General features: G+C 42.5%; 1 protein-coding gene across 2 annotated transcripts in view; it reads right to left on the bottom strand.

The window, feature by feature from the left end:
• The window catches only part of npl (N-acetylneuraminate pyruvate lyase (dihydrodipicolinate synthase)), a 53,614-nt gene that overhangs the window by 8,122 nt on the left and 21,060 nt on the right, over positions 1–24,432 (bottom strand). For both annotated transcript variants that reach the window (XM_060830307.1, XM_060830308.1), the window contains 8 exons: positions 18,042–18,129; positions 15,839–15,896; positions 11,157–11,232; positions 10,317–10,409; positions 10,091–10,236; positions 7,361–7,407; positions 6,023–6,107; positions 3,511–3,550 (listed from right to left, as the gene is read on the bottom strand). In XM_060830307.1, coding sequence (XP_060686290.1) covers positions 3,511–3,550; positions 6,023–6,107; positions 7,361–7,407; positions 10,091–10,236; positions 10,317–10,409; positions 11,157–11,232; positions 15,839–15,896; positions 18,042–18,129 — 633 coding nt within the window. The remainder of the gene's footprint in view (positions 1–3,510; positions 3,551–6,022; positions 6,108–7,360; positions 7,408–10,090; positions 10,237–10,316; positions 10,410–11,156; positions 11,233–15,838; positions 15,897–18,041; positions 18,130–24,432) is intronic.

The raw sequence follows: 24,432 nt of genomic DNA, 5'->3' as shown, positions 1-24,432 counted from the left end.
ATGTAGCGGAGGAAAAGGTGGGGGGTGGTGCCAGTGTAGTTGCGGAAGATGGACTGTTCCACATATCCTACGAAGAGGCAGGCATAGCTGGGGCCCATGCGGGTGCCCATGGCAACTCCTTTAGTTTGGAGGAAGTGGGAGGATTGAAAAGAGAAGTTATTCAGGGTGAGGACCAGTTCAGTCAGTCGAAGGAGGGTGTCAGTGGAAGGGTACTGGTTAGTGCGGCGGGAAAGGAAGAAGCGGAGGGCTTTGAGTCCTTCGTGATGGGGGATGGAGGTGTACAGGGACTGGATGTCCATAGTGAAAATAAGGCATTGGGGACCGGGGAAGCGAAAATCCTGGAGGAGGTGGAGGGCGTGGGTGGTGTCCCGAACGTAGGTGGGGAGTTCTTGGACTAAAGGGGACAGGACCGTGTCGAGGTATTGGGAGATGAGTTCGGTGGGGCAGGAGCAGGCTGAGACAATGGGTCGGCCGGGGCAGGCAGGTTTGTGGATTTTGGGCAGGAGGTAGAAACGGGCGGTGCGGGATTGTGGGACTATGAGGTTGGAGGCGGTGGATGGGAGATCCCCTGAGGTGATGAGGTCCTGGATGGTCTGGGAGATGATGGTTTGGTGGTGGGAGGTGGGGTCGTGGTCAAGGGGGCGATAAGAGGAGGCGTCCGCGAGCTGGCGTTTGGCTTCAGCGGTGTACAGGTCAGTGCGCCAAACTACCACCGCGCCTCCCTTGTCTGCGGGTTTGATGGTGAGGTTGGGATTGGAGCGGAGGGAGTGGAGGGCTGCACGTTCTGAGGGTGAGAGGTTGGAGTGGGTGAGAGGGGTGGACAGGTTGAGTCGGTTGATGTCACGGCGGCAGTTGGCTATAAAGAGGTCGAGGGCGGGTAGGAGGCCTGCACGGGGTGTCCAGGTGGATGGGGTGTGTTGGAGGCGGGAGAAGGGGTCGTCAGAGGGTGGGCGGGAGTCTTGGTTGTGAAAGTAGGCACGGAGGCGAAGGCGGCGGAAGAATTGTTCAATATCTCGCCGCGTGTTGAACTCGTTAATCCGAGGGCGTAGGGGAACGAAGGTGAGGCCCCTGCTGAGGACTGATCTTTCATCCTCAGAGAGGGGGAGATCTGGAGGGATGGTGAAAATCCGGCAAGGCTGGGAGCTAGGACCTGGTGTGGGACTGGAGCTGGAGCTGGGACAGAGATCGAAGTAGGGGCGGAGTTAGACGTGGTGACGTTGCTCGATGTGGGGGCGGGGTCATGCGTCGTGACGGAAATAAGCGTGGGGGCGGGGTTACGTGAAGCGACGGGAGATGGCGTGGGGGCGGGGTTATGCGTAGTGACGAAAGACGGCGTGGGGGCGGGGAAACCTGAGGATTTGTGCTCCTGCAGGTTAGTGATGTCAGTGGGGGCGGAAGTGGCTGCGTCGACGGCAACCGGAGGGGCGGAAATGGTTGCGGCGACGGAGGAGTGGTGGTCATTCCCGGTGGCCGCGTGGGTCGCGGGTCCGTCGGCGATTGTGGAAGCGGTTGTGTGTGGGGGTAAGTTTTTGGTACCAAAAACTTTCATGTACTTACCCCCACACTCGTGGCCCCTCAACTATTCCAGAATCTTCCACAGGCCTGTCGGACGCCATTACACATGTGGCCTCCACAGCGCCCGCGGCACCAAAGGCCGCTGCCGACCGTGACGTCACTTCCGCCCCCACCGACCTCGGAGCCCCCGCGATCGCCGCCCCTACAACTGCCCCGGTGACCACCACACACACAACCGCTTCCACAATCGCCGACGGACCCGCGACCCACGCGGCCACCGGGAATGACCACCACTCCTCCGTCGCCGCAACCATTTCCGCCCCTCCGGTTGCCGTCGACGCAGCCACTTCCGCCCCCACTGACATCACTAACCTGCAGGAGCACAAATCCTCAGGTTTCCCCGCCCCCACGCCGTCTTTCGTCACTACGCATAACCCCGCCCCCACGCCATCTCCCGTCGCTTCACGTAACCCCGCCCCCACGTCGAGCAACGTCACCACGTCTAACTCCGCCCCTACTTCGATCTCTGTCCCAGCTCCAGCTCCAGTCCCACACCAGGTCCTAGCTCCCAGCCTTGCCGGATTTTCACCATCCCTCCAGATCTCCCCCTCTCTGAGGATGAAAGATCAGTCCTCAGCAGGGGCCTCACCTTCGTTCCCCTACGCCCTCGGATTAACGAGTTCAACACGCGGCGAGATATTGAACAATTCTTCCGCCGCCTTCGCCTCCGTGCCTACTTTCACAACCAAGACTCCCGCCCACCCTCTGACGACCCCTTCTCCCGCCTCCAACACACCCCATCCACCTGGACACCCCGTGCAGGCCTCCTACCCGCCCTCGACCTCTTTATAGCCAACTGCCGCCGTGACATCAACCGACTCAACCTGTCCACCCCTCTCACCCACTCCAACCTCTCACCCTCAGAACGTGCAGCCCTCCACTCCCTCCGCTCCAATCCCAACCTCACCATCAAACCCGCAGACAAGGGAGGCGCGGTGGTAGTTTGGCGCACTGACCTGTACACCGCTGAAGCCAAACGCCAGCTCGCGGACGCCTCCTCTTATCGCCCCCTTGACCACGACCCCACCTCCCACCACCAAACCATCATCTCCCAGACCATCCAGGACCTCATCACCTCAGGGGATCTCCCATCCACCGCCTCCAACCTCATAGTCCCACAATCCCGCACCGCCCGTTTCTACCTCCTGCCCAAAATCCACAAACCTGCCTGCCCCGGCCGACCCATTGTCTCAGCCTGCTCCTGCCCCACCGAACTCATCTCCCAATACCTCGACACGGTCCTGTCCCCTTTAGTCCAAGAACTCCCCACCTACGTTCGGGACACCACCCACGCCCTCCACCTCCTCCAGGATTTTCGCTTCCCCGGTCCCCAATGCCTTATTTTCACTATGGACATCCAGTCCCTGTACACCTCCATCCCCCATCACGAAGGACTCAAAGCCCTCCGCTTCTTCCTTTCCCGCCGCACTAACCAGTACCCTTCCACTGACACCCTCCTTCGACTGACTGAACTGGTCCTCACCCTGAATAACTTCTCTTTTCAATCCTCCCACTTCCTCCAAACTAAAGGAGTTGCCATGGGCACCCGCATGGGCCCCAGCTATGCCTGCCTCTTCGTAGGATATGTGGAACAGTCCATCTTCCGCAACTACACTGGCACCACCCCCCACCTTTTCCTCCGCTACATCGATGACTGTATCGGCGCTGCCTTGTGCTCCCACGAGGAGGTTGAACAGTTCATCAGGATTTTTTTTTAAAAAGATATTAAAATGTTTTCATTCTCATTGGGTCAGAATCCTGGAAGTTTTTGCAACATGTGGGAATAACTTCTTCACATAGACTGCAGCAGTTTAAGGTAGCAGCTCATCACTTTCTCATGGGAATTTTAGCAAACAATAGTAACTGCTGATTACAGTGACATCCAGGGAATGAAATGTCATCAGGAATGTTTAGTAACAATGCCATTCTACTCACCAAGTCTACTCATAGACCCAACGAACTCCTGGATCACAGCCTGAAAAAGACATGAATGTAAGTATACATGACTATGCGATCATAGATACAAATGCAAGGAAGGACAGGAACCAGAAAATAAAATAAACATTAAAATAATTCTGTGCAGCTTTGAATATTCTGTTGCATTTATTCAAACACTTTACTTTCTTTCCTGTCTTAAGTGTGCAGACTCTTGCTACGCTATAAATGTGCTACCAACATAGCTGGATTTAAATTGGTATTTACCATATGTGATTTGAAATAATAATTTATCTATGGGTGCAAAGATGAGATCAATTGTGTACTCATTCAATATTCACAACCCGAACTTTACAGTAAAAGGAATTAGACAGTAAATGAAGCGAGAGGTCCAGCTGATTTCACTCCTCTCCCCCATCATTTCTTACAATATGTATTCTTTGTTACAACATGTGAGCATATGAGGTCTGGTTAGTAAGCTTGCAGATTACACAAAAATTGGATGTGTAGTGGACAGTGAAGAAAGTTACCTCCGATTACAATGGGATCTTAATCAGATGGGCTACTGGGCTGAAGAGTGGCAGATGGAATTGCGTTCAGATAAATGCAAGGTGCTGAATTTTGGGAAAGCAAATCTTAGCATGACTTATACATTTAATTGTAAGGTCCTGGGGAGTGTTGCTGAACAAAGAGACCTTGGAGTGCAGGTTCATAGCTCCTTGAAAGTGGAGTCGCAGGTAGATAGGATAGTGAAGAAAGTGTTTGGTGTGCTTTCCTTTATTGATCAGAGTACTGAGTACAGGGGTTGGGAGGTCATGTTGCAGCTGTACAGGACATTGGTTAGGCCATTGTTGGAATATTGCATGCAATTCTGGTCTCCTTCCTAGTGGAAGGATGTTGTGAAACTTGAAAGGGTTCAGAAAAGATTTGTAAGGATGTTGCCAGGGTTGGAGGATTTGAGCTATAGGGAGAGACTGAATAGGCTGGGACTGTTTTCCCTGGAGCGTCAGCGGCTATGGGGGGACTTTATAGATGTTTAAAATATCATGAGGGGCATTAACAGGATAAATAGATAAAGTCTTTTTACTGATGTGAGTGAGTCCAGAACTAGTGGGCATAGGTTTAGGGTGACAGGGGTGATGGGGTTGGAGGCAGAGGGGGGTGTTGTTGGACAGGGTTGGGGGGTGGGCGGGGGGACATAGGACTGGAAGGGGCGCAGCATTGGACAGGGTTGGGGGTGGGGTGGGAGTGGATGGGGGTGTGGGCAGGGGGCGGGGTCCCATGCACAGTGTGCTTTTGCCCAGCCTCCTGAATGGGAAGCAGACTTCACATAAAACTTTAAGCCCCTGAGGAAATCAATTATCCGAATGGAATAGTGCCCGCCCATCTCGTTCGGATAATCGAGGTTCCTCTGTATATATTTATGGTGCCTGCAGAAAGACAAAGAACATGACAGCTATTCACTGGAATATCATAAAACAAAAAGTTAATGACTGAACTGCATAGGCAATATGAAGACAGATTACAGAAAGCTTATACAAAAACTTAAGACTAGAAGTGTTGAAAGAAGAAACAACATTACTTGAAGGAAGATTGAGGCAGAAAATTTAGGGAGGGAATTCCAGACTTAGTTGATCCTTTGCCCAATGTGTTCCTAAACTATTTTTGATGAAGACAAAGGAATAATCCAAGATCTTGAGGAGTTCTGGTAGAAAGTAGAAGTAATTTATTTTAAGTGGACTTATTCACTGAACTACTTGAATTAAATCTTCAAAACGTGTGGGACAAGTTTTCAGGTTATCCTGTTACAGCTTCTGTGATCACCAAAAAAGATTTTTACAAAGGGACACTCAAAGAATATTTACATATGTTTAAAACTGGTAAGAAACTTATGCACTGTAATGCTAAAAATAAAGCGCCTTCATTATAGTTATTGTGGTGCATAGTGGTAATGCCACAAGACTAATGTTCTGTCTAAGTTTTGTGCACATACAGCTGCACCAAGGTTCTGCACAGTGATTAACATCAGTACACCAATCATGGCAATGACTTCTGGTTTTGGAAGTCTCTACTGCATATTGACCCCGGAGGCTCATGCAGCCAGAAAGAAAATTAGAGGGTACGTTACATAACACTGCTCACCCTGAAATCCCAGCTAAAATTCTGGGGTCATGGTCTCATATTTTTGAATATCGACTCAAATTCGACCATAGTTGATGTCAAAATCTGGTCATTAAAATGGTGACCAGATTGTGACCACATCAGGATTGTGAATGGCTGTAAAAATTCATCTGCTTCAGAAATATCCTTTAGCGAAGGTAATTGATACTCCTTACCATGTCTCACTTACATCTAACTCCAGACACATAGCAATGTGGTTGACTCTTAACTGCCCCTTTCCTAACAAGACACTCAGTTCCAGGGCAACTGGGAATGGGCAATAAATGCTGACCTTGCCACGGTCATCACAAGGATAACAAATTGTATTCCTGGAGCTAGAAAACTAATTTACCTGGTGCTCCCGTGCCGAGTCATAGTCTCCTCTCTCAGCATAAGTCAGCATCTTATTACACAAACTTCCCATGTAATTATATGTACTGAAGGAAAACAGATATTACACAAATCATTATGAATGTTAAGAATTAAATCTAAGAGTCAAACTTTTCAATAAATAGCACTAGCTTTTCAGCCTGCATGCAGGAATAGATCTTCACAAAGCCCTTAAGAAATATGTATTGCATATACATGATTACTCCCATTTAGCAAAAGAATAATGGTCTCTGGTGCCTGCTATTTTTGGATCTCTGGGCTCTCCTAGTTACCGTCTTTCAATTACTGGCTCTACTTTGTGCTAGTTAAGACTTGCTGGAAAGGTTCCTACTAATCCAGGATTACTTCACTTCTATAGGCACTCCCCATACAGTCACATTCTGCCTTGGTGTCCAGGCCATCTTTCTATGTTTTTCATCAGAGTCAAGGCGTCTAATCCCAATTACAAATGCAAATTTGAACAGTTGACAGGAGAACATCGTCATGATCACACTCGCATTTCAGCAAACCAAGGATAAAGAAAGGAAAGAAAATGGAACATAGAAAGATGCCACAAAATGAAATAGAAAGTAGTGAATAAACACTTCAGATTAAAAAAATGACAAGGAAAATAAAATAAACAGTTGACCAGGAGAGCTCAGAGAACCAACATCATATACCTTGGAAAAACTGCCCAAACAATTAATCCAAACAATTTAAATGAAAATTATAACAAATTGATATTTTAGTGCTGAATTACATTGAGAACTCCAAAATAGTTTGCCATAGCAGAGAACATGTTTCACTCACATAATAAGAAAAACAACAGGTTTTCCAACTTTCCAGTTTGGAATGTAGCAGGGGACTGACACAAACATTGTCACTGAAGAGACCACAAGATAGCAAAGGTAAAGTAAATTCACCATAGTAATACCAGACCTCAGGTCTGCTCAGAGAATACAAGAGTGAGAGCGAAAGACCATCATATTAACCCCTCAGCCACTATTAAAAAGAATCATAGCAATTGCAGAGGGAAGAAAAAAATCCCAGATATGTAACACATCTTTGTGACAGTAACAAAGTAAAAATTTCAAGATATTCTCTTCCCTACTAAAGGCATGGATTTCTGTTTTTATACCAACCTAGACAGAAACTGCAGGATTTAATCCCAGAAACATTAGTTAAATTCTCAGAATGTTGCATAATAAACATTTAAACTTACCCAGACACCTAAAACAATAGTCTTCGCAATAATACATCACAAACAATTGATGAAACTTTACATACAGTAAGTAGGAGATAGAAATCACTAAAGATTTACCTGCCAACAGCTCCACTTGCTCCCAGTACAATTGCTGACAAGAGTAGCTGTTGAAGGAAAGCTAAATTCAGAACAAGCTTATCAGCAGACACCAGCCAATTACAACAAGTGCACAATACCTCGATAGTGTATTGTCTCTCTTATTCGATGGTTTTTCTTGCTTACATTTATGGGCCTGGAAGTTTGAAATGGCTATTCTTAATGATATTGCCTTTTTGGTTTATAAATGTTCAACCAGACCATCCAAGTGTAGATGCACAAGTTAACACAAACATAAAATTGAGATCTGTTTCATGCAGTTCAAAGTAGCCCAAAGCTAAGCAGCTTCATCCCACGTTCTACTCATTTGTAATTCATATTGACGAGCACTTCAGCTAAAAGATTTTGCTGTAAAATTAGATATTAACAAAGGTATTTATCATCAAGATAAAAATAAAACACAAAATAAGTGAAGACCACAAAACAAAACAACCATCTCTTGCAGGTCAGCTGGGCTATGCTGATGGCACTCTCACCTCTGAGTCAGCAAGTTCTGGGTTCATTCCAGATTTTGTGCATAAAAATCAACGCTGACGCTCCAGAGTAATACTGAGAAATCCTGTACTCCTACAAGTTGTGCCTTTCAGATGAGATATTAAACTAGACTAAATAGTTTGGTTTGGGTGAATGTATAAGATACCACAGCACTTACAAGTGTCATTCAGTCCTTGCATGGGAATAGAAATGAACCTCAAGGGCAGCATCTAAATGATTTGGAACAATTCGATATTGGTAGGTAAAACAAAACAAGCTTATGAAGACTGAATATATGCAAATACTTACACTAACAGTGTGCCAATGGATCAAAGGTATTTTACATTAGTTTGATCTCAATATTTTCAAAACAACTGACTAATGTGCAATATTCAATGTGTTTGATGATAACGAGGATGACTGTGCTGGAAAATTGGGATTAAAATAGTTAGGTGGTGGTTTTTGACTGGCGCAAATGTGATGGGCCAAAGGGCTCCTTCTCTGCTGTTCATCTCTATGATTGCATAACTAATGAAGACAATGCTGCCAAGCTACCAGTACCAATGAAGACAACAAAGAAGATTCATGTGATGTTACTCAACCAAGTTTTGGGACAAATTATTTGATGATTCAATGGTAATCAAAGTGATTTTGAAGGATTTCATTTGTGAAGTATTACAGTTATTTCACAATGCTGAATGATTTTTCCAAATTACAAACTGAAAACTCCAGAGTAGCCAGTATCCTGTCACCAAGTCACCCTTTATTTACATGTGCATAGTACTTGACAATGGTCTGGCTTCCTCACAGCCAACTATGAGTGAAGAGAATCTCTGCTACTCCTGTTTATTTTATTTTTAAAATCTTTTTATAAAATATTTTCTCCTGTTTTTCCTGCATAGCAATAGTGCTTACTCTTCCCCACGTCACCCATAGTTTGTGTGTACAGACTCAGTAAAAGAGACACCATTGTGCAAGAACTTTATTCAATATCTCCATTATCAGGAAAATCACTTATTTGGTGAGTGAACACATTCGTGTTTATATCTTAGTCAGGGCTCCCTAATTTGACTAGATTAACATCCCCAGTCAGACCTCATTATAAGTTACTGAACAAACTAAGAATTATTAGTTATTTTATGGGCACAAATCACACATGCATAGCAATCCCTCAAAAACATTACTATGTAACTCAGTCAAAAAAAATTGTCTGGAAAATCTGACTTTTTGACCAAGTATACATGATAAATGCAAGGTTTGTTTTTAAACTTTATAATGGTCAGCAACACATTTATACAATTTTGGACTCAAACTAAATCTTGACAGAATGAAAGCATCTCATTTGATATGTTCCCAGAAAATTTGTACTGTATGTTCTCCATTAATTTGGCACTTGAGACTACACACAGTACTTTCATGCAATGTGCCAATTTATTGGACTCTTTATTTTTCATGACCTCGTTCTATAAAGTCTAAAAGCTATTATAGCTTTATCTGTATGCAAGATTACCTTTAAGGAATTACTAACTCAAATCTTTCGGTCTTTCAGTTTATCCACATTTTCAGTGCATTTCCACTGAATCTAAACTAACATTAGGTAAGCATAGAGGATCATCATAATGAAAAAAGGAGGCAATCAAATGAAAATATATGTTGCAGAAGGACATACTGGAATAAATCCAAAGATTGAGAACGTTTCAGGAAGGAAAAAAAAAGACACCCACATCCCTATCAAGAACACAATCCAAGAAGAACAATTCCAGCTGTATCAAACTAGAATGCTTTTGTATTTGCTCCTGACATCACACTCACTTGGAAAATACAAAGTTCAGCATGAGCTACAAGATAAGGATCATGCCTAATAGTCCATTCACACAGGCAGGTGCAACTTCATACTGAAACAGAGGAATACATTTACATCAAGCTAAAGAAATTACAGCAGATCCTGTTCCTTTTGTTTGCACTTACGATATATATATATCCCAACCACATCTTTTCATTGTGCAATTTAGAATGGAGTTTCAGATACATATGCCTCTAATCTTAATTTATCTTGGAAACAGTATAAATATAGATTTTGTAATCTCCCTTTTAGAAGCTCTTCATTCCTTCAGCTTCTCAATCGATGTACACAAACCTCACCACTATCTAATACATGCTAAACTAAAAGGTTTAAAGAATCAAATGTTAATTACACATTATCAAAAACATCCATACCTCATCTTTCCCATACAGCAATGTAAACCTATCCTTGAACTTGTGAACACATTGACCAAAGTCCAACAAGTCACTGCTGGTGAACTTCACTCCCTGGAATGTTGGAATCCTTTTCTCGATCCCATCTAGCAGTTCCACAACATTTACTGCAACGAGTCAAAATTATGTTTGATTTAACAAAGATCTTGAGATATTTTCAAAGTCTGCTGTATGTTTTTGTACTTACAAGATACGCCAGTAAATTCAGGAATGTGATAATAGTAGAAAGGGATGCTGGGGGCAGCAGACGCGACTTCCTGTAGGCATTCTGTTAAAGCCTCTGTAACAAGAAATTAATTTCGTTTCAATTATCAAATTTTGGCCTGAAATTTGCTAACATTGTAGTCATTATAATTCAAAAATAATAATTGAGAAGTACACAGATATTGCAATATCAAAAGTTATGTTGCACATTACTGGTGGATCTCCCAAGTTGCAGCTTTAACTTAGATAAAAGTCACAATTCAATTGAATCATGTGATGAAAGTCAGGTTAAGAAACTGTGGGAAATGATTTTCATTAGCTTAAAACTGAATGATGTGAAACTGTTTTTGCTTGAACCCAATGTGCCATTGTGTAAAGAAAAATAGAATAAGGAAGAAAGTGTGTAGAGAACACAAAAAGCAAACCAAAAAAGCCAGACTTGATCATATGCTAATCGTAGGCATTATATTATGGAGTTATGTCCACAATTGACAAAAGCTATTTAGAAACACCTATAGCAAATAGAGTGGTGATCTGCATAAAGCAAATAAATTTCATTCAGTTTCCTCCTCAAAGTTTGAAATAAATTATTTCTGTCCTGAATGAGTGATTGAATCATTCATAGGATAAATTGTACCATGTAGTACTCAGCCATATGCAGTAGGCTTGATTCCTAGTTTATACGGAAATTGGTCTTGGATCTACTGTACAAAAAAAGTCTCTAGGTCATTAAGATTAATCTGCTTGGTATATTACGGATTCTGACTGCATAACTGTCAGTATTTTGTTTGAAAAACTGTGGCAAGCAACATAAATACACAACCTATACTTTGAGGCTTGAAGAAGAATGGGGAAATGACTGCAATCCCAGAAGCATTGCACTTGGCAGCATGTATTGCCTGAAACAAAATATAAACAAAAATATCTATTAGTCCATATATTCAGTGTTATCCTCACACAAAATAGCCTCCATCTCCATTCTTATTTTTCAGGGGTTGCTAATCATGGTTTATGCAAAATCATCATTCTACTGCAAGGCAAGGCAGCAAGTCCAATTTCAGACAGTCCAAGGATTGAACCTTCACTGTTGGTGTTATTCTGTACCATACTGGCAAACTGGCACTTTTATGAAATCATACTACATAACTATATTTGTCAATCATGTGTGCCCTAGAACTCTGAGAAGCTAGGGAAGTGATTGCTGGGCCTCTTACTGAGATATTTGTATCATCGATAGTCATAGGTGAGGTGCCAGAAGACTGGAGGTTGGCTAACATGGTGCCATTGTTTAAGAAAGGTGGTAAGGACAAGCCAGGAAACTATAGACCAGGGAGCAAGTTGTTGGAGGGAATCCTGAGGGACAGGATGTACCTGTATTTGGAAAGGCAAGGACTGATATGGGATAGTCAACATGGCTTTATGCGTGGGAAATCATGTCTCACAAACTTGATTGAGTTTTTTGAAGAAGTAACGAAAAGCTTTGAGATGAGGGCAGAGTGGTAGATATGATCTACATGGACTTCAGTAAAGCATTCAACAAGGTTGCCCAATGGAGACTGGTTAGCAAGGTTGGATCTCATGGAATACAGGGAGAACTAGCCATTTGGTTACAGAACTGGCACAAAGGTAGAAGACAGAGGGTGGTGGTGGAGGATTGTTTTTCAGACTGGAGGCCTGTGACCAGTGGAATGCCACAAGGATCGATGCCGAGTCCTCTACTTTTCATCATTTATATTAATGATTTGGATATGTGCATAAGAGGTATAGTTAATAAGTTTGCAGAGGACGTCAAAATTGGAGGTGAAGAAGGTTACCTCAGATTACAACAGGATCTGGACCAGATGGTCAAATGGGCCGAGGAGTGGCAGATGGAGTTTAATTTAGATAAATGCGAGGTGCTGCATTTTGGGAAAGAAAATCTTAGCAGGACTGATATACTTAATGGTAAGATCCTAGGGAGTGTTGCTTAGCAAAGAGATCTTGGAGTGCAGGTTCACAGCTCCTTGAAAGTGGAGTCGCAGAATAATGAAGGTGGCATTTGGTATGCTTTCCTTTATCGGTCAGAGTGTTGAATACAGGAGTTGGGAGGTCATGTTGCGGCTGTACAGGACATTGGTTAGGCCACTGTTGGAATACTGTGTACAATTCTAACCTCCTTCCTATCGGAAAGATGTTGTGAAACTTGAAAGGGTTCAGAAAAGATTTACCAAGGATGTTGCCAGGGTTGGAGGATTTGAGTTATAGGGAGAGGCTGAACAGGCTAGGGCTATTTTCCCTGCAGCGTCGTAGGCTGAGGGGTGACCTTATAAAGGTTTATAAAATCATGAGTGGCATGAGTAGGATCAATAGGCAAAGTCTTTTCCCTGGGGTAGGTGGATCCAGAACTAGAGGACATAGGTTTAGAGTGAGAGGGGAGAGATATAAGAGAGACCTAAGGGGCAACATTTTCACGCAGAGGGTGGTGCGTATATGGACTGTGCTGCCAGAGGAAGTGGTGGAGGCTAGTACAGTTGTAACATTTAAAAGGCATCTGGATGGGTATACGAATGTGAAGGGTTTGGAAGGATGTGGTCCAGGTGCTGGCAAGTGGGACTAGATTGGGTTGGGATATCTGGTCGGCATGGATGAGTTAGACCGAAGGGTCAGTTTCCATGCTGTACATCTCTATGACTCTAAGTTAATAATGGTATCAGTACTGAATGTTCAATCTCAATTAAAGTTAGGTAACACAGGGAAATGACACCCAACATAGTCACCAGGAAAGTATAAGCAATTCAACATTCAAACTTTTCAATTTCAGATAGTATCAATTATAAATACAGGAATTGCTTTCCCAAGTAAATCTTCAGTTTTGGGCAGTTTCGTGGACCTTTAATCATCTCTGAACAATTTAGAAAATTTACCTAATGGTGCCAGAGCAGACCATTTTACCTTTCTCATCATCTCTAACAAAAATATCAAAAAGTCTGTTAAACAAGAAAATCACTATTTCTGGAAATAGTGCTCATGGATTGTGCCCATTAAGCTTTTGATGCTTGGAATGGATAGGTTGATATCTAAGAAGGATGCAATACATTGTGGTATTGTTAGATTATCTGAAATTTTATCTCAGCCTAAAAGTATTCAGTTAGAGGCTCAGTGCAGAGTTGCAGCATGTGGCTGAGCAACCAGTGAAATATCGACAGGGTACATGGCCAAATACAGCATCTTTTGTATTAAATGTTAAGTTAGACAAGGCCTTCACGCTTAGTTGGATGTGCAAAATACTGCAGCAATTTCTCTGAAGAGGAGCTTGGGGTTCACTTGGGGTTCATACATCCAACAAAAACACTAACTTATTTCTGTCACTACTGTTCAAGATTGATACATCGAAATGTTACATCAGAACAGCAGTAGGCAATTTAGTCCCTCAAATCATGGCTGAGCTGTGCTGTAACTCCATAAACCTGCCTTTGGCCTACATACCCTAATTCTTCGCTGAACAAAAATGTTTACCTTTCTCAGATTTAAAATTAATAATTGCACTACTGTCATTTATGAAAGAGTGTTCAAAGCATTTACTACCCTTTTGTATAAAAGTGCTTCTAAACATATCTCCTAAACTATTCTGGCTGTAATTCTCAGAATATGTCCCTGAGATCTACAATCCCCAACCGGCAAAAATAGTTAATCTTTACCAAGCCTAGTTTTTTTTAACCTGTTCATCTCTTGTAAACTTCCATTAGATCATCCATTAAGCTTCTAAATTCTAAGAAAAGAAGCCTAATTTATATAATCTCTCCTCAGAACTCAAACCTGAAATCCAGATATCACTCTTGTAAACCTTCGTTGTTCTCCTTCCAAAGCCAATATATTCTTCCTCAACTGTGGTGCCCGGGCAGCACGATGGCACAGTGGTTGGCACTGCTGCCTCACAACACCAGAGACCTGGGTTCAATTCTTGCCTCAGGCAACTGTCTGTGTGGAGTTTGCATATTCTCCCCGTGTCTGAGTGGGTTTGCTCCGGTTTCCTCCCCTTTCTAAAGATGTGCAGGTTAGGTGAATTGGCCGTGCTGAATTGCACGTAGTGTTAGGTGAAGGGGTAAATGTAGGGGAATGGGTCTGGGTGGGTTGCTCTTCGGAGGCTCAGTGTGGACTTGTTGGGCCGAAGAGCCTGTTTCCACACTGTAAGTAATCTAATCTAATCAAGATCTGCTCATAGTATTCCAAAGTGGGATCTAAACAGGATTTTGTCCAACTGCAGCATAATTTGCGCATCCTTGTGCTCCAGTCCTCTAGATATAAAGACCAGCATTCCATGAGTTTTCTTGATTTTTTTCTAAAAATGTTCATGCATTTTAAAGGTATATGCACCTGAAACCCCAAGTGTCTTAACTTTATGCCATCTGAAAGTATTCTGATCTACCCTTCTGGTCCAAAATGGATGACTTTGCTTACAGTGAATTCCATCTGCCATAGTTTTGTCTATTCACTTAATACAAAATTACAAAGGAATATTTGAAAGACTATCCACACCATCTACAACGCCACCCAACTTCTAGATTTCAGCAGTACATTTTTGTATTAAGTCAAGAACTGTTTAAGGAAGTAGAGATGTAAAAACAGAGATTTGCAATCAAGGTCTACCAGCAGTAAAGCTGAAGTATCTTTGAATACCTAAGAACATCTCTAAAGTTTTAAAATTGTGTCAAAAACAAAAAAAAAGTACCACAGAAGTAGCAGGTGCCACTTGCTGGAGGAATGTTAAGTGTTTCCATAATACTGAAATAGAATTGTGTGTGCGCTTTACAAATACCTGCACAATTACAGCTTCCTATCAATATTGTGCAGCATGAGCAGATAACAGAACTATATTTAATTGCAAATAACTAAAACATATAAAGAAGCTCCATTAACAGGGAAAATCATGATGTTAATAAGAATTGCGGAGCAGTTAAAATTTTATTTTCAATAGTTAAACTTTACAATAATAAAAGATATGTCAATGCATTAGAAATTTGAGAAAGGTTGCAAATTGAAAAATGACATCAGTTGAGAGTCAAGGGTGAAGTATTTATAACTATCTTCATCTAGAAATGCAGAATGAGTAAACCATCATGTTATTCTCTTGAAATCCCCAATATCACAGATGCCAATCTTCAACCAATCTGATTCACAAAGATACTGGAGTGATGCAACATGCCAACAGCTTGTCATGATGGTGCAAATCCAATATCTTCTTTTACCTAGTTACCATCAGTTCTGAAGGGTCAGTAGACCTGGAACATTAACTCTGCTTTCTCTGCACAGATACTGCAAGACCTGCTGAGATTTTCCAGAAATGTGTTTTTCTTGGTGATTTCCAGCATCCAGTTCTTTTGTTTTTTTCCTTCATTTTAGTCATTCCCATTAGAGTCTCAGCAGTCTTCTGCGCATTTGACACTTGCTGTACACATGGCTATGTACAAATAACAAAATAAACAACAAACTTCTACACTATGTATGTACATGAAAATTTAAACTTACCAATTGTTTTGATTCTTCTATACTTAAGGAACCCACATGAATTATCACGTGATTTAACCTGCAGACAAAAGCAGAAAGAAAGCAACACTTTCATGTGCCGAATGGAGCATAAAGGTTAACAATATTCAGCTGGTTTTCATGGGAAAGCTCCACTTGGCTAGACTTGTGTAGCAGATGACCTGTCAATCTAATATTGAATAAGTACAAACTCTGTTAAAAGATCTGTGCCTCTCCTGAATCAGTCAGACTGAAGACCTCATAAACATATGAAATAGGGGGAGCAAGCCATTTGGCCCCTCAACCCTGCTCCGAAATTCGTAAAATCAAGACCAATTTGGTTGTGTTCTAAATTTCACATTCCCACTCACCCTCAGAAACCACTGATTCCCTTGCTGAAGAAAAAATCTCTCTCTCTTTGTCTGAAAAATATTTCATTATCCACTTCTACAGCATTTTGAGGCACAGAACCCCAAAGTCACATAACTCTCAAAGTTAATGGCACTCACTAATTTTAAAAAAAAGTCTCCTCATTCTGGACTCACCCACAAAAAAAAACATACTTTCCACATCCACTTTGGCAAGATCATTCCAAATCTTTTACACTTCAATTAGGTCATCCCTCATTCTTGTATGTTCCAGTAAATACAAGCCCAGTCTGTCCAACCTTTCCTCATAAGAGATCCATTCATTTTGAAAATCAATCCAGTAAGCTTCTGAATCTTCACCAACATATTTATATCCTTTCTTAAACATGGTGACCAAAGTTGCACACAGTTTGAGATGTGTCTTCCTAATGCCTGCAGAACTGAAGCACAACTTTTTAACGTGTATATTCAATTCCTCTTGTAATTAAGGATGACACGCATTTGCCTTCTTAAATACTTGGTGTAAATGCATTCTAACCTTTTTGTAACTCATCCATCAGAACACAAAAATCTCTTCACAACTCAGAATCACACAGTTATTCCCCATTTAAGTCATTGTTTTGTTTTCCATTCTTCCTGCCAACATGAACAACTTCACATTTTCCCACATTCTACTCCAACTGCCTGATTGTCCCCCCAGTCACTCAACTTATCCACATTAATCTACAAACTCTTCATGTTTTCTTCAAAGCATTCTATCTTAACTATCCATGAATTTAGCTACGGTGCTTCCTCTCATCCAAACCAGTGATCTAAATTATCATTAAAAAAAAGTGAGCACAGAGATTGAGTGAAGAAAGGCCAGATAGAATATTGAATTCAATGCCAATTCAGGGGCAGAAATCAGAACAGGAGAAAAGCAAGACAAACTTTGAGGAAAAAGAAGTAGGAAATAAAATGATAATTAAGAGAAGCTTGATAATACAGCATTTGCATATTGCTGAAAGAAAAGCATGACGTGAAGATTTTTTTGCATACATCAAGACAGATAAGAATAAAACATTTTTAAAAGATGCATCAATATATGTTGCATCAGAAAGCACGGCAATTGGTTGCCAATAGGACTTTGGTTGCATGAATCACAGCAAGCCTGCCAATGGGTAGTACCTACATCAATCATTAGGTTTCTCTCCCCAGTACGCTGGTCAATATTTATCCTTTCATCAGTTTAACACAGATTGCCTGGTTATCACTGTTTTGGGAGCTTGTCGTACACACATTTTATGTTAGTTTTCCCATTTTTCAACAGTGACTATATTTCAAAAGAAGTCAAAGTTATTTGTAAAGCACTTTGAAATGGGCAAAGATACCAAAGGTACTACAAAAATATTTTCTTTCTTCACATCGTCATTGCAGGGAGAAGTCATGTGATGTTTTTGATTTTGTATTGAACGAAACTATTGTCATCTAACTATGGGGTCAAACATGCAATATTAATCTTAAGGACACAGACATACTTAGATCTCTTATTTCATATCTAGTCTCTACTGGGGCTTCTTGGAGAAAGTGAGGACTGCAGTTGCTGTAGATCAGAATCGAATGTGTTGTGCTGGAAAAGCACAGCAGATCAGACAGCACCTGAGGAGCAGGAGAAATGATGTTTCGAGCATCATTTTAAGAAGGCGTGGAAGCAATACTTAAAGTAAATTATTACATTGGGAAGAGGAGAGCAAGAGAACAGAACACTTGATGTTAAAATTAAGTTTGAAAATCAATGTCTTGGTATATGGATGTAGTTATTCATTTTATTTAGATTGAATCCAAATGTGAGCACTCACTTGCCCTTTCCTTGTTTAATCCACTCTTCAGCAAGCAATTTTCTTTCTTCAACAGTAAGGGAAATGCCCTCTGCAGTTGTGCCATTCACTAGAAAGCAACAGTTGAAACATTATGCGGCTGTTGGATAAAAGCAAAATATTGCAGATGGTGGAAATCTGAAATAAAAACAGAAAAGCGCAGAGGAACTCAGCCATTCTGTAAGCATCTGTGGAGAGAGAAATGAAATCAACATACTGAGTCTGACATGCCTCTCTTTCAACATTGAGATGGGATGAAAAATGGTCGTTCTTTATGGGGTGGGGTGTGGGTGAGCAAGTAGAACTGGTGGCAAGGATGTCCACAGCAAAAGAGAAAGGGATGATAAAGGCACTAAAAGAGAGATTGAGAAGTAAAATGGCATGTGAAAAGGAGAAATTCGACTCAGCAAGTTGGCAACGACTCATTAGACCTGCCATGGATGGTTCTGCCTAACAGCCAAGGCAGATGGTGTTTTTTTGCCATCCCTGGATGACGTCTTGGAGAGAATTGTTAATTTAAAACTTTGAGAACACAAATTTGTTCATATTTTGGAGTGGGAAGGATGCCAAAGGGAAAGGGAGTGAGCAAACAGCAGCAAGGAAGACATTCCACTGCAGCACTGGGCATGCGGCTCCCAAACCCTCAAGGGACTTCATGGACCTGCAGGAGTTGGTGGCGGCGATGGCAAGACTTACTGGGAAGGTTGAGGCTGCGTTCAAGAAGATCCATGCCCAGATACAACCCATCATGTCCATGCTGCAAAAGCATGAACCGGGAGCTCCAGGGCCTTGGGCCGCAGATGGAGGAAGGTTGAAGGCTTTATTTATTTATTTTTGCCTAAGGCTGGGGCACAGTCCAGGCTTGAAGGAGCTGTGAAGGAGGGATGGATAGGGTGAATGTCAACTATGGGGTGGGTGGTGGTGGTGTTTGGGGGGGGGGGGGGTGTAGTCTTTTATTTAAGGTTTTTGGAAGTGGCGATCGAGTCCTTGTCCGGACGGATCCAGGCCCTGGAAAAGCAAATGCAAGCCTTGAGAGATCAGGTCGATGACCTCAAAAATTAAGGTCAGAGGTTGGATCTGTGGATTGTCGGGGTCCCAGAGGGTGAAGAAGGTGGGCAGCTAGTCAGCTTCTTTGGAAACTGGTTGCTGCAATTCCTATTCCAAATTGAATCTGGACGGCTGCATATTGAAAGGGCCTATCGGGTGGTGGTGCGCAGGTCCGGGCCAGTACAGCAACATCAAAGGAAGTCATTCACCTGTTAAGAGAGAAAGGGTTGATATCACCCTGTTGCAGGAAACCCATTTTGACGATGGGGAACACCTGATGTTACGATTGGAGTGGGGAAAAATGACTGGGTATTCTTTTCATTCTTTACTACTAAAAGTAGGGATGTGGCTGTACTTATCCAGAAAAATCTTCTATTCACATTACTGGAGCAGATGAAAGATGAGCAAGGATGGTTTGTGATACTTAAGGCCCTGATACATAGGGAGGAATATGGGATCTCAAATGTCTACTGCCCCCTGGCACATCCCCTCAAATCTTTGATTAGCGCCTTCTCTAAGCTAAGTGCCTTTGGAACATGGCACATTACTATGGCGGTGTGGGGGGGGGGGTGTGGAATTTTAATTGCCTTTTGGATCTCTCAGTGGACATAATGCCTAGTGGGCCCCCAACTGTGTCTTTGCAGGCCAAGCAAGTGACTGACTTATGCGAACAGTTGGGGCTGGTGGACATTCAGCGATGTCTTCACACGACTAGCAGGGGCTTCACTTTTTTCTCTAACCCACATAAATGTCACACGAGGATGGAGCTTTTCAGGATCCCGTGACCTTTCTGGATTTGATTATGGTAAAATTGGGAACATAGCTATTTCTGATCACATGGCAGTATAATTGAAGGTTCAGGCCAAGAGTGAGGGGCGAGGTTCATAGCACTGAGATCTGGATCCTTTTCTCCTCAAGGATTCCAAATTTTAACCATCAAACCAGGTACGGTTAGTAGTCCATCTGCGCTATGGGAGACCACTAAGGCCTTTGCTAGGGGATCAGCTATCTCCTATTCGGCTAGCCAGAAACGACAGGAGGAGAAACAGCAACATCTGCTTGAGATGCGGCTGAAAGCCGATGAGGCAGCATATTTTGCAAGGCTTTCGGTGACAAAGCTATGGCAGATCATGGCCCTCCAGGCTGCACTGAATTCAGTACTTACACAAACCGCAAAGAAAGAACTTGCTTTTGCTAGACAAAAGCTGTTCGAGTATGGGGATAGGCGGAATTATATTGGTCTGAAGGTTGTGAAGATAGGTGGGTCAAGTTGAAAACCTTTTTTAAAAGCCTAGTCCTCCATGGGGCAACCTTGGAACAGGCCTCTTTCCTTAATGCCCCCTTGACAGTTCAGGAAATACAAGAGGCAGCGAGGCAACTTCAAAGTGGGAAAGCGCCTAGCGCTGATGAATGCCTACCACCATTTTTGAGAGAAGCTAATATTTCTCAAGAAGGGGAAGGTTTCTGAGGATTGTGCTTCATACAGGTCATCTCTCTATTAAATTGAGTTTTAAGATTCTGTTGAAGACTTTAGCGCTGAAATTGGAGAAGGTGTTGCCCTAAATTGTCAAAGAGAACCAGACAGATTTTATAAGGGGCTATAGGTCCTCCAATAAAATTACAAGGTTGCTGATCCAGGGTTTCATGATTTCCTTCGATGCAAAGAAAGCATTTGACCCAGTGGATGGTCGTAACTCTTATGTCTTAGAGCAGTTGCGCTGGGTGGGGTCTTTGCTCGGTGGGCGGAGGTTTTATATCACCACCCTTTGGTCGTGGTAGTCACCAAAAGGGCGAAGACTGGGAACTTTAGGATTGGCAGGGGTTGTTGTCAAGGTTGCCTACTCTCACCATTATTGCTTACGTTGGTGATACAGCCGCTGGCAGAGGCCATTCGTTGGAACATCCACATAACTGCTCCGGATATGGGATTGAGGGTACACAAGATTACACTTTTTTTATATAATTTAATAAAAATATATTATGAAAAATAGATTTTTAAATATTACCACAAATACAAAACAATCCAATTCAAAACAGTACAAAAATAGTACAAAACTAAACCCAAATAGTTAAAAAAATTCCCCAGCCCACCTCCCTATACGAATGTATAAACATATATAGAGAAGTATAAAATTAAAAAAACCTAAACTAGCTATTTAACTAACTAAATAAATACCTAACAACAAACAAAAAAAACCAGTAATAACTCAGCCCAGCCAAACAAAACACTCATACATTCACAGTTCCTCCTCCCTGGATATTGGACTCATGAAACATAATCGTTAGGACTATATAAAAGCCCTTGTTAGTGTGGCAGATAAATCTGTGTCCAGTTATTTCAAAAAGGGTTGCCATGTCTTGTAAAAATTCTCAGTTTTGTGATGTACCATATTTGTGAGAAAATCCAGAGGAATATGCACGATAACAATTTTCCGCCAACCCGACAGGCCTGGGGATTTTCTGATATCCAACCTAGCAAGATATTCTTCCTTGCACAGAATGTAAGAATATTGAGAAGTTTTGCCTTAGGCGAGTCTGCAAGAAATATAATGGGTAGGCCCAAAAGGAGCGAAATAGGGTCCTTCTCCACCCCTACACCTAAAATCCTCTCCATTACACCCACCACAGCGTTCCAATATGTTTGAAGCCTATCACAAGACCAAAGACAATGGGCAAGAGTACCCCTACAGACCTTGCACTTGGGGGCATGCTGAAGATGCCCCTGGTTTAAATTTTGACAAACGGTCTGGGGCTAAATGGACCCTGTGGAGAATCTTCAACTGTAAAGCTTGGGTCCTATTGCAAATTGATATCTTCTTTGCATTCTCCCAAATATCCTCCCATGCCTCTGAAGAAACTTCACCACCCAGCTCTCTTTCCCACATCTTGCAGAGTCGATCAGACTCATCCGAGGTGGCACCCCCCAAATTGGTGATATCGAGTACTGACAGAGAGTGTACTCTTAGCCCTTAGTACCCCTCTATGTCAGATTTGTAGGGATTAGTCAAAGTGTGGTCTTTTTTTGAATAAAATCCCTAACTTGAAAAAAACGAAAGAGGTCTCTATTAGGTAGCTCGTACTTCCATACTAACTGATCGAAGGACATCATTACATCTCCCTCAAATAAATCATCCATGCAAGATATACCTCTAGCTGCCCAACGTTTAAATCCTGCATCTATCATACCTGGTTGAAAACTCAGCATACCCACTAAAAGGTGTAAACAATGATGTTTTGCCAATATTACCTTCCCTCTGCCGAATTGCCCTCCATGCTTTAACAGTATTGGTGACTATTGGGTTATGGCAATATTCCCTAACTGTCCTCACCTTGTCCAAAAACAGCAAACTGGTAAGGGGGCACCTTGCCTGGGAGACTTTGATATCTAGCCATATTGAAAGAGGGTCCCCACAAACCCAATCACTTACGTAGGTCAAAAGTGAGCTTAATTGGCCATTTTTAATGTCTGGAAGGTCTACTCCCCCCAATCTGTGAGGCAACTGTAGTTTGGCTAATTTAATGGGGGGTCGTTTATGGTGCCAGATAAAAGGAGGTGAACCAACTGTTCAGTCTCCTGAGTGTTTGTTTATTGAAAATCAGGGGGAGCATCTGTATAGGGTATAGCAAACGAGAGAGAATACTCATCTTAATAAGTGCTATCCGACCCAACCATGAGACTGGAAGTGCCTCCCATCTTTGGAGAGCTTGTTTAATTTTTTCAAATAATTGAGTAAAATTGGCTTTGAACAGCTAATCCAGAACTGGAGTAATGAATATGCCCAAATATACAAAACCCTCGTGACTACCTAAATGAGAATCTACAGTCACTCTCAAGAGCCAACTCTTTCGTAAGACCACACATAGGCATAGCCTCTGATTTAGCAAAATTAATCTTATACCCTGAAAAAGCGCCAAATGCGTGAATGCAATATTTCAGACAAGGCACTGAAACTGCTGGATTTGTCAAGAAAATTAGATCATTTGCATACAGCGAGATCTTATGTAATTTTGACCCCACTTCTGGTGCTAATATATTGAGATCCCCACGAATGGCCTCTGCCAACAGTTCAATCACCAACGTAAAAAGCAATGGTGAGAGGGGACAGCCCTGCCTGCTGCCCCTAGAAATATTAAAATTGCTTGATCATACCCCGTTGGTAATGACTGCAGCGAGAGGTACACTGTAGAGAACCTTTGCCCATCTTGTGAAAATTTCGCCCAGACCAAACCGGTCTACAGTATAGAAAAGGTACGGCCACTTGATCGGTCAAATGCCTTCTCTGCATCTAAAGAAATCACCAATCCCTGTATTGACTGCTGTCGGCATGCTTGAGTTGCGATCCTTTATGAAGCCCGTCTGATCCTCTTTAATAATAGCAGGGAACACAGTCTCCAGCCTTAACGCAAGAGCCTTAGAAAGGATCTTAAAGTCCACATTTAAGAGCGAGGTGGGCCTGTATGAAACGCAGTCTTCCGGATCGTTCCCTTTTTTAAGGATAAGTGAAATATTGGCCTCTTTCAGAGATAGTGGGAGATAAACATGACTGTATGAATTAATAAACATATTCAGCATCGGGCCTGACAGTACACTTATAAATTCCTTAGAGAATTCACTGGGAAGTCCATCAGGACAGGGCACCTATCTATTCTGAAGCTGCCTCACAGCTTCCTGCACTTCTTGCTCTGATAATGGGGCAATGAGAAAGGACTGTTGTTTGGGAGTCACACCTGAGAGCTTCAGATCTCTAAAAAAAGGATTCCATTTTGGCCTGCCCCTCCTCACAATTCTCAGACTGATATAATTTAGAGTAGAATCTCTGGAATGCCACATTAATCTTTTTAGAATCACGTTAGGTTCCCAGGCCCTTCCCTAATCGCTGTAATGGTTTGTGGGGCACTTCTCTTCCTGGCAAGGTATGCTAAGTATTTGCCTGGCTTGTCACCATGCTCGTATAATCTTTGCTTTGCAAAAGCCAGCTCCTTCTTAGCCGCCTGTGAGAGCATGGAATTTAGTGCAGACCGCAGTGCCGTAATCCTCTATAGTTTGACCAACGAGGGTCTGTCAAAATAGGCCTTCTCGGCTGCCTTCAACCATGCTTCAAGGAGACGTTGCTGCTCACCCTTCTGCCGCTTTCTACTTGTGGAATATGAAATAACTAACCCTCTGGCATAAGCTTTGGCAGTTTCCTAGAGAACCGATGAGCTATCAACCGAGCCTGTTGATGTCTAGGAATGCCCGAAATTCCCTAGAGGAATACTCCACATACTTGTTGTCCATGAGAATAAAGGGGTCCAATCACCAGTACCTTGAATCCATTGTAACATC

This window comes from Hemiscyllium ocellatum, chromosome 9 (assembly GCF_020745735.1).
Source record: "Hemiscyllium ocellatum isolate sHemOce1 chromosome 9, sHemOce1.pat.X.cur, whole genome shotgun sequence".
Lineage (NCBI taxonomy): Eukaryota > Metazoa > Chordata > Chondrichthyes > Orectolobiformes > Hemiscylliidae > Hemiscyllium > Hemiscyllium ocellatum.
The sequence above is the reverse complement of the archived record's forward strand: the minus strand, read 5'-3'. Positions and strand labels throughout refer to the sequence as shown.